Raw genomic sequence first — 16,985 nt, 5'->3', positions numbered from 1 at the left:
CCTATTACAGGTCAGACCCATGACCTTCCTCCTCTCACTGTGTCTTCACCACTCCTGTGAGGCTGAAACCCTTCATTTGTGGAATTTGAAGCTCGGTGAGGACAAACTCACCGGAAGCAGCAGGGCCTGGGTCTGAACCCGGCACTGAGCGTCAGGAATGTCACCCCCATCACAATTTGGTTACAAATCCCATCACTCTTAATTATTTGCAAAGGGGATTTTCCCATGCCAGGATCCAGACGTTATCCTCATTCTTCTGAACAGCTGTAGAGTGCCTCTTAGTTTCGAGGATACCATAATCTATTTCACCTTCTGATAGCCATTGGCTTGTTCCCAGTTTTTCTCTGCTACAAACCACACCAGACTGAACACCCTGGTACATGTATCTTTGCTCACTCAAGGAGCTTATCTGTGAGATATAGTTCTAGAAGTGAATATATGCATTTTAATGTTGTCAAATATTGCCAAACTGCCCTCCAAGAAGGTGATACTAATTTACAGTTCCACCAATGGTATGTGAGAGAATCTGTCTTCCCACAGTTGTGCCCACACTGGTCATTATCAATATTTATTATTAATTTGATAGGTTAAAAAGGGGTCTCATTTTAACTTACATTTCTTTATTAATGAGAGGGAGCATTTTTTTACATATCCTTATTGGTTGTAGGCATTTCTTCTATGGGTTACCCATTCATGTTCTTTGACTATTTTGATTTGTGTTTCTTGTCTTCCACTTATTGATTTATAGGAACTCTTTGTTTATTATGGATACTATTATGGATACATTTATTTATTGTGGATTATAGATTGATTTATTATGGACTCTATACATGCTGCAAGTATGCTTCTCCCAGCTTTTCATGCATTTTAAAACTCTGTGGTATCTTTTCCACTTTACTGCTGACCTGTGTATCCTTGAAGGTCATGCTCCTCATCGATATTGAACTGGCTTACATGAATACCAACCATGAGGACTTCATAGGCTTTGCCAAGTGAGTGCTCCCTGGTCAGAGAAGGTGACACCTCGTGTGACTGTGTGTGTATGTCTGTGTAGGACCCAGGCCTGTTGGGTTAAGCCTCTGGGTCTGGTGCCCACTGAGCAGTAGCAATGAAGCCGGGCCTCTTGAGAGAAGTTTCTGGGACTCTTCTTTCTCTCCTCATTAGTGCTCAGCAGAGGAGCAACCAGATGAACAAGAAGAAGGCTTCAGGGAACCAGGTGAGTGAACTCCAGTGCCCCAGCCGGAGGGATGGAGGGTGCCGGATGGACGCCAAGCTCTGAGATCCCCCTCCCCCGAGGGGAAGGGTCCCACAGGGGCCAGAGAGCCTGTCAGATGCCAGCCACAAGCCTCCCACTCTGCATCAGTAACCCTCTCTCCTCTCTCCCGGTGCTTCTCGTGGTTGCTATGGTTACCTCTTTGCAGGATGAGATTCTGGTGAGTACCAGGACTGGGGCTCTTGGTTTGTGTAGTGAGGGGGAGGAGGGGACCCGTTTGTAGTGGGGATGTGCAGGGGTCAAGAGGGCACCCTTTGGCTTGAGCTGCTTGCACACACCAGCACATGGGTGTCCAAATATGCACTCAGGCCAGAGGCAGGGTCTAGCCACACACAGAGTCCCACCAATCTGTCCATCATTGCGCATGAACTAAGCATCTACTTCAGCCAGAGGTAGACCATGTGGGCTGGGGTGGGTGAAAATGCCTGGCAGGGGCCTGGCACTGAGTAGGAGCTCTTTAAATATCTGTTGGATGGATGGATGGATGGATGGATTGATGGATGGATAGATGGACGGATGAATGAGAGAGAACGTTGGGGGTTTTCTTGTTTTTGTTTTTGTTTTTTATTTATTTACTTATTTATTTATTTTTGGCTGTGTTGGGTCTTCGTTTCTGTGCGAGGGCTTTCTCCAGTTGCGTAGAGCGGGGGCCACTCTTCATCGCGGTGCGCGGGCCTCTCACTGTCGCGGCCTCTCCCGTTGCGGAGCACAGGCTCCAGATGCGCAGGCTCAGTAGTTGCGGCTCACGGGCTTAGTTGCTCCGCGGCATGTGGAATCTTCCCAGACCAGGGCACGAACCCGTGTCCCCTGCACTGGCAGGCAGATTCTTAACCACTGCGCCACCAGGGAAGCCCGAGAGAATGGTTTTAAGCTGACATCTCTACCAGAGAGTTGAGTAAAGAGATGAATGAAATGTCAAGAGACCAGTGCCTCCTTACCTATTCTGTCCTTCAGATCTCTGCTGAAACATCACTTCTCAGCCCTGGTTGTACCACCAGCCATAGAGTTTGAGCTCTTCTAGAGGCTGCAGTTTCTTTGTGATAATCTAGGTGTTTGTGTGATTACTGGCATCATATCATTTCCCTCTTGAACCCTATAAGGGGAAGGGCTGGGTCTGTCTTGTTCACCAGTAAACCCTCAGCCCCCAGTGCAGTGCCTGGCACACAGTAGGTGCTAAATGGAATGAAGGAGCTAATGAATGCAATATCCCAGGGCAATTCAGTTCAGCAAACACTCACTGGTGCCTGTACTGTGCTGGCCCCTGGACAGGAGTCAGACTCTGGCCCTGCCCCTTGGAAGCCTGGGCTTGTAGTCAAGCCCCAGGCATGGTGGGAGTGGGGGGAACAGGAGGTCCCTGGTGCTGGGGCTCTGGAAGGGGGTTTTGGGTGAGCAGGGAGGAAGGCAGAGCTGGGGGTGGCCGAGGGAAGACAAAGGCTGCGAGTCAGGGCAGGAGCAGGGTGGAGAGGTCTGTTGGTCAGATTGGGGAGATGGAGGGCCAGGGTGTGGCATTCAGACTCAATTCCAAAGACAGTGACAAGATGCTGAGGGGATCCTCTCCAGACCGGGAGAGTGGGAGAGTGGTCATGAGGCACTTGGCTACCACATCCCTGTTAATGACTAAGGCAGCTACTAGCTGTGATCCGCTGTGTGACTTGGGTTCTCCGCAAGGTTCTCGGGGAAGCCAGAGAGGTTTAAGGAGGGCTGGGAGTGGGGGCGGGGGGTGCTTTGAGGGCCTTAGAAGCAGGCTTGACCCCAGAGGGCTTTCCTGCCAGCCCCAGGCTGCTCAGTCTTCTCCGGATGCTCAGGGGAGAAGCCAGGGAGGCCGGGGCTGGGGGAGGGAGCAGAAGCAGCTCCCTTGTCCCCTCAGTCTGTCCCGCCACCAGGGTCTGGTCAGTGGCCCTGCCCTTGGAGCAGAATCCACAGGCCCTAATCTGCGTCAGTGGTTCAGGACAGTCCCAGAGACAGCTGCTTCCTGCTGTGAAAAGAGACCTTTGCCTGTTACTCTGGGCTTCTCCGGGGAAGAGGAGTCTGGGCAATTTGTGCTCAGCCCCTCCCCCCACCCCCTCCCCGCGTCCGTGCTCTACCACCCCACCCCTGTCTGGGGCTTGGAGGCAAAGACTCTTAGAACCCTACTACCATAGCATTCATGTATTCATGCCACAAATATTTATTGATCACTTACTGTTTGCCTAGCACTCTGCCAAGTGCTGTGATACACCAACGAGGGAGAGAGTTCACAATTTAGCAAGACAGACTGACATCAACAGATAATCACACACATACACACACGCACACAAATTCAAAATTCCAGTCATCGTCATAGAAGAAAGCTTAAGGGAGTGATGAAAGATTACAATAGGGGTCTGACTTATATGGGGGGCCGGGGAGAGCCTGCCTGAGAATGTGACTTCTGAGCTCATACCCAGAGGATGAGTAGGATTTGCCAGGCAAACAGGAGGAAGTGCTTTCTAGGCAGAGTCAACAGAAGCATGTGCAAAGTCCCTGAGGTCAGAAAAAGTCTTTGAATAAACTGACTGTTAACCTGAAAAGATACTCAGAGTTATCTTGCCCAATCAGCCACCGAAACTCTGCTTGCACACTTTTTAGCAGTGGGGAGCTTGTCCCCTACCAAGGCCACCAGTCCCCTACTCAGATGGCTCTGTCAGAAGGCTCTTTATCCTGAGCTGACCTCTGCCTTCCTCTGTCTTCCCCTCTGTTCACCTGTGGTTCAAACCAGGGCAGGTCTGGCCCCCACCCTCTCTGACCAGCCAGGCCTTGAAGAGCTGGGGGAGGGGTAAGCTTTTGAGGGTCTCTCTTTGCCTACCCCATCTTCCATGGGGAATCCTGGCCTCTGTCCACTGACTTCCTGCCCCCCCCCCAACCCTCCAGGTCATCCGGAAGGGCTGGCTGACCATCAACAACATCGGTATCATGAAGGGGGGCTCCAAGGAGTATTGGTTTGTGCTGACCGCCGAGAATCTGTCCTGGTACAAGGATGACGAGGTAAGTAAAGGGCCACCGGTCATCAAGGGGTTTGGCTGGTGGCCAGAGGCAGGCTGAGACCCTACCACAGGCTTGGAGTGGACTGAACCACCCAAAAGGGGTATTTAAAAATCCCATCAAAGACCTCGGGGTGGAGGTGGGAGGTCAGGACCAGAGGCAGGCAATCCTGGGGGCTTATCCAGGCTGGATGGAGAAGATGGCTTGGCAGGACTGGGGAGCTTGGGGCTGAGCGCCCTGGGGTGGGCAGGGGTGCTGGGCATCCCTCCCTGACCCCACCAGCCCCGCAGCCTTCCTGTTTTCTTGCTCCAGGGCGTGCCTCCTACTCCGTGGCCTCCACAGGCCCATGACACACACGAGTCCAGCTGCCAGACACGCTGTTAACCCCTGCACCCCAGCCCCCCAGCCCCCCAGCCCCCAGCAGGCCGAGGGGGATGCCCAGGGTGCCTCCAGCTAGAGGGGCGAGGAGCGATGGGGCCCCACAGAGGCACCACCCCAAGCCCCTCCCTGCCCACTGGGCACAGAGAAGCCCAGCCACCCCCCCTTCCCTACCGCTGGTCTCCTTTAAGAACAAGTCTCTTTGGCTTCCACATCTGGATTCCAGAGGTGACCAGAGAGAGCAGGGAGGGCTGGGGGGGAGGGGGCTTGTGGTAATGAACTCCAGCTGGCCAAAGAGTCGGGGGGAGGGGCCCCCTTCTTCCTGAGGGGTCTGTTGAAGGCGAAGGTGCTCTCCATGGGGGAGCAGAGCCTGGGGCGGTGGCCTCTGATTTCGCTCTCCAAGCCCCCCTCCTTGATCCCTGCCCCCTCCAAGTCTCCCCAGGCAGGGCCCCCCTCCTCACTTTGGGCGGGGCCCTCTGTCGTCACCGGCGGGGGCGCCAAGCCATCTGGACCTCATTACCCCAACCCTGGCCTCTCCCAGAGCATGGGGCCCCTCGAAGGGGTGGAGTGTGGGGCGGTGCGGGGCACGGGTGTGGGGACCGCTTCCTGCTCTACCCCCCCGGGCAGCCTCCCTAGACGTGCCCATGCCCCACCACTCCTTGGGCTCCTGTGTTGAGGTTCCTTGCGCAGGGCCAGGGGACAGTGTGACCTGGGGCTGGGGGCCAGCGACGGGCTACACTGGCGGGGAGGAGGGAGTATATCTGAGCGGGGCCCCCGTCCTTGTATGTGTGTGTGTGTGTCGGGGGGGCTGGTCTCTGTGGAACTTCGTGTGTACATTTGAGTTGAGTCGTGTGTGACCCGGCGTTGAGTGTTATGTGTGGGTGGGGGAGGGCTGGGCAGTGAGTGCTGGGAGGTGAGGGTGTATGTGAGGCTTGTGGACGTGGGGTGTGGGAGTTTGACAGGAGAGTGTCTGGGGTATAAGCGTCGGGGCGTGTTCGGTGTATGAGGGTTTGCATGTGTGTTTGGGGGCAGACCATGTGTGCCTGAGGCGTGTGTGCCCGTGCCCGGTGTGTAAGCGTCTGTGTGTATGTGTGGCGAGTGGGCTTGAGGAGGGAGGGCGTGCGTGTGGCACGTCTGAGGATGTGTATTGTATGTATTGGGGATGTAAGGATGGGGGAGGGCTGGTGTTCCATTGTGAGTGGGTGTGTGCGTCTGTGCACGCATGTGTGTGCATGCACTTGTGTGTGCTTGGGACACGGATGTGTGATTTAAAATTCGAGTGTGGGAATGTATGTTTCCGAGTTGTAGGTGTGTTCGTGCCGAGGTAAGGTTGCGTGTGTGTGTTGGGTTGTGAGTGCATCTTTTTGCCCTAAAACAGCTGGGGACACGGAGGTGGTCCGGGCTGGGCGGAGGGTGATCTGTCCCCCTTCTCCACCCAGCCACCAGCCGTCTGGTCTTTGGGACTTGGGTGATCCTCTGGGCAGACAGGCGGCCGCCCACATCCCCAGCCCTCACTGACCCCCCATCTTCTCACTCTTCCTCCGCCACCCATCAGCAGCCCCACCCCGTCCCACAGCATGGTGGCGCCCCCACCCCTGTTGCCTCCTCCCAGCCCACCCAGTGCCCCCCAAGCCCCCTGCCCCGGCTCCAGGCTCCGGTTCTGGGATGGCGCGCGGGGGTCGGTCCAGCTCTCCAGCGGCGGTGCCGAGGGTCTAACCCAGCCCAGCCTAACCAATGTGCAGACTACTGTACAATTTGGGAGTCCTGAACAGATAGTCTAAACACTGGGTAGACGGAGTGGAGGTGTCCTCTGATCCATCCAGGCTGCAATGTCTGTCCGTCGGGTGAGAGCTTCGGCCCCACGTCCTGGAGATGCAAGGTCCCCAGCCCAGCCCAGCCAGCCCGGGGTCCCCTCTCTGCTCTGACTCCCCTTCTGCCTCCTTTGACGTGGCAGGGGTGAGCGGGAGCTCTGGCTGGGGAGGAGGGGCCTGGGGACGGGCCGGCCTGCGGGAAGGAGGCTGCTCCTACCTAGTGTCCAACCCCAGAGCAGAGCGCAGGGCGGGGGGCGGCGGGGCCTCCCTCGAATGCTTCCAGATGTTCCCTGGCCGCGTGTGCAACTTCCTCCTCTCCTCCCCCAGCCGCCCTCTGGGGCTCCCGGCCACCCGCCTGGCATAAAGAGGGCTTTATGTGGCTGGACGGGCCAGGGGGGTGCGGGGGGCAGAGGGAGGTGGGCAGCATGACGCCAGGACGGGGAGCGGGGTCCTCCGAAACCCAGCCCCCGACCCGAGATCCGAGGCGATGCTCATGCCCAAGCCCCGAGTTCTCCAAACCCACACAGTCACCCCCCACTGCGTCCCCGGGCGTGGGCCCTGTGGTGTTGGGTTGGCTGGTGGGGTACAGGCAGCAGAAACCCCTCCCCTCCTCCCAGAGCCCCATCCTGGGGTACCTCCTCCGAAGACCCCTGAGCTCCTCCCCTCTGTCTGTAGGACAGAGAAGCCTACAGTCACGTGTCAGCCCCCACCAGACGTACACACATGTGCACACAGGCCTGGCACCCACATGCCATCCACAGATAAGCATAACTCCTCCCAGACGATACAGATAAACCAAACAGATTCAGCCCATTGCAAAAACTATATGCACGTAAGTATGTGCACCCACAGCGCATGTCCCGCAGGTACATTCATGCAGACACATGGACATTTACAGTTGCCACACCTACGAAACTGTGCACACGTACAAACATGCTCACACGCACACACGGCCGGGCTGGCACCTCCTCAGGCAACCTCGTGCACACACAGGGACACACGGGCACACGCACAGTGGTGAGAGGACACGTGCTCAGACGTGCACATGTTTGCACAGGCATACAACCACACACGTTGCACACACAGACTCACCATCTCCAGGCTTGTGCTGGGTGCCTGATTGCTAACACATGGGCAGCTGTGGGGAGTGGGCTGAACCAGCCCTTTGAAGCTGCCAGGCCTGGTGGCCGCCCCCCTTCCCCGTCTCTCCAGTCAGGAAATGAAGTCAGAGGCTTATCCAAAGCAGGCCCCATCGGCCAGGCTGGGGGCAAGAGAGGCCGAGTGCGGGGTCCCTGGCTGGGGCTGGCCTGGCTTGCGTCCAGGGCTTGCTTGGGGCGGGATGTGGGAGCCAAGCTCAGCCTCGCCACCCCAGGCTCTTGAGCTCTGGCATGGATGCGGAGGTGGTGGGAAGGGCTTGAACGCCGTGGGGAGCCGAGGTGCCTAGCAGACCCAGGGCTCCGTGGCCAGGCTTTCATCAGACAGCACCCGTGCAGTGCAAGGGGGTTGGTGGTCCATAGTCCCAGGTCCCCCCGCCCTGCGACAGGGAGCATCCTTAGGGAGTGAGGCATAGCAGAGACAGCACCAACCTCACCCATCACTCCTCCCTCTCCCCCAGGAGAAAGAGAAGAAATACATGCTGTCCGTGGACAACCTGAAGCTGCGGGACGTGGAGAAGGGCTTCATGTCCAGCAAGCACATCTTTGCCCTCTTCAACACGGAGCAGAGGTGCCTGCCTGCCCCCACGGGGCCCTGGGGAGTAAAGAGGGCCCACAGATCCAGAAGAGAGAGAGATCTGCCCCAGGCTCCCCAGCAAGTCATTCATTTGACAAATATTTACTGAGTTTCTAATCTGTGCTAGACTCATGTCAAGATCTCGTTCCTGGCCTCCCTCCTGCCACCCCTTCCTTTCTCCTTCCTGCCTTTCCTCCCTCCCTCTCCGTCTCTCTCTCCCTCCCTCCCTCCCTCCTTCCTCCCTTCCTGTCCTTCTGCAATCACTTGGTTAGTACCTGCCCTGCATAAGATACTGGCAGTGCTAGGCCTCTCCCCTCCCAACCCAGGGCTGACTCTAGTGGACTTTCTCCTACTCAGAGATGAGGGTTCAGTACAGCTGCCAAGAGGGGAAAGCCTGGGAGGGGGCCAATGGGGGTTGAGATCTAAGCCAGGGGCTGCACTGTCATGGGTGCCCATTTTATGAGAGCTCAGTCCCTTTCTAATAGAGTATTTTACTGCTCATTTCACTAAATCCTCTCAATGACCCTAAAAGGCAAGAATTGTTATTATTAACCCATCTTCCAGACGAGAAAACTAAGGCTGGGAGAGAAGAAGGGACTTGCCACAGCTGGGGAGTAAGAAAGCGAGGATTGGCCCACAGGCACGATGACCCCAGTCCACGCACGCCCTTAACCACCAAGGTGAATGGGCTTTGCCCCCCATCTCCCCTCACCACCTGCCCCATCTTGCAGGAACGTCTACAAGGATTATCGGCAGCTGGAACTGGCGTGCGAGACACAGGAGGAGGTGGATAGCTGGAAGGCCTCCTTCCTGAGGGCTGGCGTGTACCCCGAGCGTGTTGGGGTGAGTGGCAGGGGAGGTAGGGGAGGGGCAAGCTGCTTAAAATAAGGAGCTCCGGGGGGAGCCATCCACAGTGATGCCAAGCCATGCCATATTTTCGAGCTCTTCTTGGGCTCAGAAATAGCAGGGATCCTCCCCCTACCTGCTCTGGGGTGGGATCAGAGTTAACCCTTCCTCCCATCCTGCTCCAATGCAGTTTTACACGACCCTTTCTCTGACACAGATGGCATTTCCGGCATCCCTTTCGTATGATCATGCTTTCTTGTGACTGCCTTCACTTTTCTACCCTCTCTCACTGTGACAACGTCTAGAGTTGCCTTACAGTTGGCGTGCAGTGCCCTGGGTTTACTCAGTCCCTCCTCTTTTCCTCTCTGTGTGTGTCTGCTACGGCTGTGCTCGCTGGTGGCGGCGGCGACGATGGCAATGCTGGTGTGGTGACCTCTGTGGCTTTGGTGTGGGCCTCCCAGGACAAAGAGAAAGTGAGTGTGTCCCTCTCTCACCTTCTGCCAGGCGTCTCTAGCCTGGCGACAGATCTGGCCAGGGCTTTAGGATCAGGAAGGGTCCTTGGAGATGTCCTTTCCTAATTTATGGACTGGGAAAGTAAGGCAAATTCTAGGTACTAGAGTCAGAGCCAAGATAAGGCTGAATGAGGGTCTGGGGTCCTGAGAGGCACTGGGGTGGGCAGAGCCCAGAGACCCAGAGCTACGGGGGAGCCGGTGTCTTTGTACACAGAGATAGCTTCTCTCCGTACCTCAGCGTTCCAGGCATCCTTGAAGGGGCTGGGACCCTGGGGATGCCTGGAACCTGGCTTTGAGGGCCCAGCCATCCTGATGCCCTGTCCTCAATGGCAGGCCAGTGAGACGGAGGAGAATGGCTCAGACAACTTCATGCACTCCATGGACCCACAGCTGGAGCGGCAGGTGGAGACCATCCGGAACTTGGTGGACTCATACATGGCCATCGTCAACAAGACCGTCCGGGACCTCATGCCTAAGACCATCATGCACCTCATGATCAACAATGTGGGTGCACCACCGCGTGGGGGGCGGGTGCTCTCGTGGGACCAGGGAGGCAGGTGGCCAGGTTGGCCTGGGGTAGGCACGGGCTAGTCACGTGGGACCAAGTCTGGGGAGGGAGGCATGGGTCCAAGCCAGAGCTATCCAATAGAAATATAATGTGAGCTTCGTATATTATTTTGTAGATTCACACAACCAAGTCGTTCCAAGCATGCTTAAATGCTTTCCAGGAGGGGCTAGGAATCTGCATCTTTTGAGAACTCCCAGACCATGTTTTGAGATCTCCCACACCATGTTTTGAGATACACACCCCCCGGAACCACTTCCACCCATGGCTTAGTGAAAAAGCATGGCCCGAGGGGAATTAGAACTGTGTTGGAATCCTGGCTTTGCCGCAAGTTCCCTGTGTGACTTTGAGCAAACGAACTACCCTCTCTGAGCCTCTGTTTTCTTATATGCAAAATATGGATAATGATAGAGTTGAGGATTAAATGAATATAAAGTGCATAACAACACAATGCCTGGCATGTAGTAGGTGCTCAACATAAATTTAGATAACGAATAAATGAGACACAGGCCTACGGCATAAAAAACCTCAGCATCTCTCCACAAATGTTCCAGAGCCTGGGCCAGGTAACATCTGGGAATTTTTAAGGAGAACATTAACCCATGGCCTACACACAGAGACTCACATTTCACCCAGTCCAGGCACACATTCACACCTGTTACTCAAGGGCTCAGAAAATTTTAAACTGTCGTCTTCCTTATTTTGGTCCAGTGGAGCATACAAGTCTTTGGAAAGGGTGTAACTACCCCATTTTACAGATGAGGAAACTGAGGTTGAAATAAGCTGAGTAACCAGGTGTCCTGGTGCATAATAGGCCCTGAGTGTTCTCCTAGATCTATGACCTTGAACAGTTCACTTTTCTTCTCTGGACCATCTGAGAAAAAGGGCAAGCGGGGAGGCGGGGAAGCAAGGGAGATCTCTGAGTTTAGGCAGTGGCAGAACCGCATCCCCGAGTTAGTAGGGCCCGGCGGGGATTGGTACAAATTGGTACAGGCGTCAGGTCCCAGCCCTCTCCTCTCTTTGCCCGCCCGCAGACCAAGGAATTCATCTTCTCGGAGCTGCTGGCCAACCTGTACTCGTGCGGGGACCAGAACACACTGATGGAGGAGTCGGCCGAGCAGGCGCAGCGGCGCGACGAGATGCTGCGCATGTACCACGCACTGAAAGAGGCGCTCAGCATCATCGGCGACATCAACACGACCACTGTCAGCACGCCCATGCCCCCGCCCGTGGACGACTCCTGGCTGCAGGTGCAGAGCGTACCGGCTGGACGCAGGTACCAGGGCCGGCTCCCACGGCCCCAAAGCCCCCCAGCCCGGGGCCCGCTGGAAGAGGGCCGGGACCGGGCAGTGGCGCGCCGGCGTCACCGGGATGGCTCCCACCTGGAGCGAGGGGCGGGCCTTAGAGATGGGCGGGGCTTATCGCGGGGCGGGGCTTGCCTGGAGAGCTGGCTGCCGGGAGGGGTGGAGCTGGAACATTGGAGCCTCTGGGGGCGGGCTTAAACTCCGGCGAAAACCTAAGGCGCGGAGGGGCGGGGCTTGCGCGCATGGGCGTGGCCGGCACCCAGCTGGGGGCGAGGCCTCACGGTGGGGGCGGAGCCGCTCATCTCTCTCCCCTCCTTGTCCTTCGGTCCCTGTCGCCCGCAGGTCACCCACGTCCAGCCCCACACCGCAGCGCCGAGCCCCCGCGGTGCCCCCAGCCCGGCCCGGGTCGCGGGGCCCTGCTCCTGGGCCTCCGCCTGCTGGGTCCGCCCTAGGGGGGGCGCCCCCCGTGCCCTCCAGGCCGGGGGCTTCCCCTGACCCCTTCGGTCCTCCCCCCCAGGTGCCCTCGCGCCCCAACCGCGCCCCGCCCGGGGTCCCCAGGTGAGTAGGGGCTGAAAGCGGCGGCAGAGACCGCCGGGCGGGCGTGGCCGGGAGGGAGGTGGGGCCGGATTCCGGAGCATCGGCCCAGGTCGCCAGAGCCGGCCCTCTCCGTCCAGGTCACTTGGACCGTGGGTGCCAGAGCCACCGGGGGTGTGGCCGAGGGCTGGCGGAGCCTGCCCCCAGGGAGCGCTGAGTTCCGCAGGTGGTCGTTTCTGGGGAGGGGGCCGTGGGGCTTCTTCCCACCTGCCCTCTTCTTTCCAGCACTTGCATGGCGCTTCCCTCCTTTTTCACTCTCTCTCTCTTCCGCGCGTTGCCTCCCTTCTCCTTTCCCCTTCTAGCCGCTCTCCTCCATTCTCCATTCCGTCCTCTACTTCTGTCTCCCAGCTCCTAGTGAGCCTACCTCAGGTCTGAGGATCTGAACCCAAATCCTCTCTGGATGGGTAGATTTTATTCACTTACTCTCAGGGCTACCCTGGTGCCCGCACTTCCCAGTCCTGACTCTTTGGACCTGTCCCCGAGGGTTGTGACTGTGTGACCAGCAAGGTGTGTGATGTGTGCGTGGGCGTGCACACGGATGTGAGAGTGTAAGAATGGCACCCAGGCATGCGGTAGGACATGGAGCAGCTGGGAAAGGGGCCTGGGAGCCATGGGACAGCCTGATGGCTTTCTTCCTTCCCCTTGCCTCCGGCCCTACCTGGCCTGGACCAACGTGGTGTGTGTGGTGCCAGGAGTGGGTGGAGGCTGCCCCATTCCCAGAAATCTCCAGGGAAAAGGGTTCTACTTCATCCCTTGCCTTTGCCTTCTTGATCCATGACCTTCTTTCAAGGAAGCTCACTCTGATATTTAACTCAGTCTGCCCTGTTTCCACTGGCCATGTTCTCTGAGGAAGAACACATCAGACCAATAATATCCATTTATGTTTCCAGATGGCTGGAGGGTAGGGCCATGGGTCTAACCTCCATGAACCTACAGTGAAGCAGAGATGGGGCTTGCTCTTTGGTGACCTAACGACCAAGGCAGATGGGGTAAAGCAGGCAGCATGGTGTTGGTCAGGGGCACTGGACTGGAGTGGGCCTTTAGGCGAGTCACTTTCCCTTCCAGGGCCTCAGTTTCCCTTCTACCAAATGATATTTAACATTCTGCCTTTCTCCCAGGTTGGTGTGGGGATCAGGGGAGACAGTGGCTATAGGGATGCCACATTAACTGCAAAAGTGGCTATAGGAACTATTTGCTAACTTCCAATGTGAGTTCAGATTCTTAAGGGTATTTGACATGCCCAGGCCTGTGCTGAGGTGTGACATGAGAACTGTAAGATTTAGCACCTGCTCTGACTCTAGTCTGGCTGACACATGGGAAGTCACAGCCTCAGAGGAGAGAGCAGTCTGGGGAGCTTCAAGGCAGCTTGACTTCAGTGAGATCCCAGGGCTGATGGAGATAAGGCTCAGGTGGTGAGGAGTCAGGAGGGCGTTTGGGTGAGGAGCAGCAAGTGGGCAAAGGTTTAGTGTGGAATACATTGAGAGCTGCTGGCCAGAGCAGAGTGCAGGTAGAATGAGGAAGAATAAGAAAACGTTGCCCTGGAGACTTCCCTGGAGGTTCCAGTGGTTAAGATTCTGCACTTCCACTGCCGGGGGCATGGGTTCGATCCCTAGTCAGGGAGTTAAGATCCTGCGTGCCGCGCAGCACAGCCAAAAAAAAAGAAAAAAAAGTTTGCCCTGGGTAAGGTGGGGCAGGTTGGAGAACCTTCAAAGTCCACAGAAGAGGCTGACTTGTTGGGACTCAGTGCTGTGAGCAGTAGGGAGCCATGGAAGGCTCTTGGGTGGAGACATGACCGCTGGACCCTAAGAAAGCAAGACCTGTCTCTCCTGGAGCAATGCAGGTGGCCCTCTGAGCACACCAGGCACAAGTGTGCAGGGAGCTGGTGCAAATGCCTCCTGTGTGCGGGCGAGCTTCTGTGTTGTGACTCCGCCCCCGCGTGTGCTTCAGTGTGCCAAGTGGCTGCATGCCCCAGATCCATGCTGCACGTGCTGGCCAGCGAGGTTGCTGGGCATTGGGGGTTGGGGTGTATGCGTGTTGTTTGTGGGCATGTGTGTCAGCGTGTGCATGCGGGGCCGCGGGCCCTCACCGCATGTGTGTGCACGCCCGGGCGTGTGCGTGTGCGTGTCCCCCCACCCCCAGGCCTGCCCCGTCCGTGAACGTGAACTGCCACGTTGATTTCGTGCTGTCTTTCAGAATCACTATCAGTGACCCCTGAGGAGCGTCAGCCACGGTAGGTGCAGGCCTCTCCGCCTGCTGCATGAACCGGTGTGTCTGCCCCCTGCCGCACCAGCTCCACACTGCAGGGCGAACCTGGGACCTCAGAGGCAGGCCCCCTCCCTCTCCCTTCTGCAGCTCCAGACTTATTCTTTCCTCTTTCTGTCCTCGCTGCCAGCTGGCTCTCTCACCTCCCTTCTCAACGAGCCTCGGGACTCAGTGCCACTGCCCAAGACCTCCATGGCTGAGCCTGGGGAGGTCTTGGGACAGGCTCCGCACCCAAGCTGGCAAAGCTGGGTGCTCTCTGGAGGCGTCAGAAAGAGCGCAGAGCTCATGGTTCATGGTGTTAGGGGCAGGGAGCTTGGCGGGGGGTGTGTGTAGGGCTGGACTCAGGCATCCAGAGGCCTTGGCATCTCACCCTGGGGTGCCACACTCATTCCCCGATCTGAGCCCTGCTGCTGGGGCAGGGCAGCCAGCTCCCAGCCTGGGAGCTCTGGAAACCGAATCCACGATAGGGCAGAGGAAGTCAAAGTCCCACCTCCTTTATCGAGCCAGCAAGCGAGCAGCAGCTGGGGGTGAAGGCTCTGGTTATTTGATGATTTGGGAAAGCCTGAGTGTCCCCCCCACCATCAGCCCAGAGCACAGTTCACAGGCCAGGCAGGTCACACAGCCCCCTCCCCTGCCTCCACGGTACTGTCACTCCTGCTGGTGCAGTTTTGAAGGCAGCGCCCTCAGCCCCAGGTGGAGCACCGTAGCCAGCCCGCAGGCCCATCCACCTGGGCCTGTTGCTCCTAGGGGTGACCTCCACTTTTCCGCTAAGGGGATGACAGTGTCTGCGGACCTGGGCAAGCCAGCTTCTCCGAGTTCCGCCCCAGCTGGGCCCCCAAACTCGCCCAGCGAACCTGCCTGCCACTCTGCACCTGCGCTGACTCTTGCTCTTCTGCTTTTCCCCAGCAGGAAGGGCCCAGCCTCACCTACGCGACCTGCGGTCCCCCGACCAGCTGAGGCTCCCCTCTTAGACTTATAAGCCTGTGGCCACTGGCATCCGGCCGCCTGCCCTCCCTGCCTCCCCAGGGTCCCTTTAGAGGACTCGTGGGCTTTCTGCCCACCCAGAGGGGCCTCTAGTGCTCCCTCCAGCCATTCTGTTAGCTTTGCCCTCCTGGTTCAAACAGTGTTCGTTCTCCTGTCTTTCTCCATCAGGCCTGGTGGCTGTCACGTGGGGCTCACGGCCCCATACTCCCTGAGGCTAGGGATGGCCCTGCGCCAGTGGGTTGAAAGACAGGGGGCCAGAGAAGAGGGAAGCCAGAGGGGGCCGAGCACGTGTCTGGAGCTGTGGGTGCACTGCCTGGTGGTGTGTGAGAGACCAGCGTGTGTGGAGGGGTGGGCGCTGCCCCAGCCTTTACCCCAGACCCCCGTGAGGCTCTGGCCCCTGCCCATCTCCTGCCCTTCTACCTTCCCTTTCTCGTCTCTCTTCCCTATTCCAGAACCCTTGCCCACACCTGGGTCTTCTGCCCCTGCCCTCCTCTCCCCTGACTGCCAGGCTAGGCTGCCCTTGCCTTACCAGCTCTCTCCCCCTTTTCTCTCTCCCGTTCTCTCTTTGCTTTCTCTCCAACTGCCAGCCGATCGGGTCAGGCAAGTCCATCCCGACCTGAGAGCCCCAGGCCCCCCTTCGACCTCTAACCAGATCCCTCCTATTCCTCGGAGACCTCCCTTTCCAAGCCTGCCTGGACGGCTGTTCTGTGACTTGACAGTGGCTACCCAGCCCCAGAGCTTCCCCTTCATCTGTGACTTAGTCTGTTGTGGTGAGCTGACACATCCAGGAGTGACGTTGGTGAAACTTGTGCCCCTCTGCGGTCTTGCTCCTGCCCAGTTCTATAAATAGCTATAAATACTCATATATATATATATATATACACACACACATATATGGCCAAGCCTCACCTCTAGTGTCGGGAATCAATCACCATGCTGTCCTTGAGGAGTCTTGTGGCCCAACTACACGGGAACGCTGTCACCCTGACATCCCCCTCCAAAGCGTGCCACCTCCGATGAGCCCCCCTGTCGTACCCAGCCTGTGGACAGCCAGCCCCCCTCTGCCACCCTCCCGTCCCTAGCCCCCCCCTCGAACACGGGGGTGCTGTACTGGCAGCTGTGTGGTTCTCTGACCACTACCAGTCTTGCTGTCTCTTGGCTGAGAATAAAACCCATTTCTGGATGATGGGGAACAGCGTGTCCTCTGTGGCCTGTGTTCTCTGTGGCGCTCAGGGAGAGGTAAAGGTTTAAACATTGGGGTGAGGGATGGGGAAGGGCCCAGCTATCGCTAGGGTGCTGTAAGATGTGGAGAAAAAAGCCCCATCCTTTCCGAGGCCTCCTGGGAAAGCACCTGGAGTCAGCGGATCCTCGTCCTGTGAAACCTGCTCTGGCCACTAGGGGGCCCGGAGGGAGGACTGTGAGGTGCTGGCCAGGCAGGCACTGTGGAAGGACAGGTAGGACAGGCCAGCAGAGGGGCAGGGGGATGGAATGGAAAACACCTGGACCAGAAGTCAGCACTCAGGGTGCTGTGGCACCCTGCTTTCCCTCCCTGGGATTAGATCTGACTTCTGAGTCTCTCCGCCATTAAGGCAAGACTGCCCCGAGAGCCCCGCGGCAGTCCCCCTGGGAACCCCCAGTCTTCACCAGGCAGCATGCAGGTGACAGGCCTTGGAAGATCTCTAACAGCCTGGTTGGATGTGCTCAGACACACTGGGGACCAGCACA

General features: G+C 57.6%; 1 protein-coding gene across 13 annotated transcripts in view; it reads left to right on the top strand.

Moving 5' to 3' along the window:
• DNM1 (dynamin 1) overlaps positions 1-16,453 on the top strand; it is a 45,589-nt gene extending 29,136 nt beyond the window's left edge. For 2 of the 13 annotated variants that reach the window (XM_068553815.1, XM_068553814.1), the window contains exons 12-22: positions 922-992; positions 1,165-1,216; positions 1,422-1,433; positions 4,163-4,276; positions 8,078-8,187; positions 8,925-9,036; positions 9,501-9,512; positions 9,885-10,055; positions 11,151-11,392; positions 11,763-11,978; positions 15,848-16,453. In XM_068553815.1, coding sequence (XP_068409916.1) covers positions 922-992; positions 1,165-1,216; positions 1,422-1,433; positions 4,163-4,276; positions 8,078-8,187; positions 8,925-9,036; positions 9,501-9,512; positions 9,885-10,055; positions 11,151-11,392; positions 11,763-11,978; positions 15,848-15,908 — 1,173 coding nt within the window. In that variant the 3' untranslated portion in view covers positions 15,909-16,453. The other 11 variants (XM_068553805.1, XM_068553804.1, XM_068553811.1 and 8 more) reach the window with 8 other exon arrangements.
• The last annotated feature ends 532 nt before the right edge of the window (positions 16,454-16,985 follow it).

This window comes from Eschrichtius robustus, chromosome 10 (assembly GCF_028021215.1).
Source record: "Eschrichtius robustus isolate mEscRob2 chromosome 10, mEscRob2.pri, whole genome shotgun sequence".
NCBI lineage: Eukaryota > Metazoa > Chordata > Mammalia > Artiodactyla > Eschrichtiidae > Eschrichtius > Eschrichtius robustus.
Note: the sequence above shows the minus strand (reverse complement) of the source record. Positions and strands in the feature narration are given on the sequence as shown.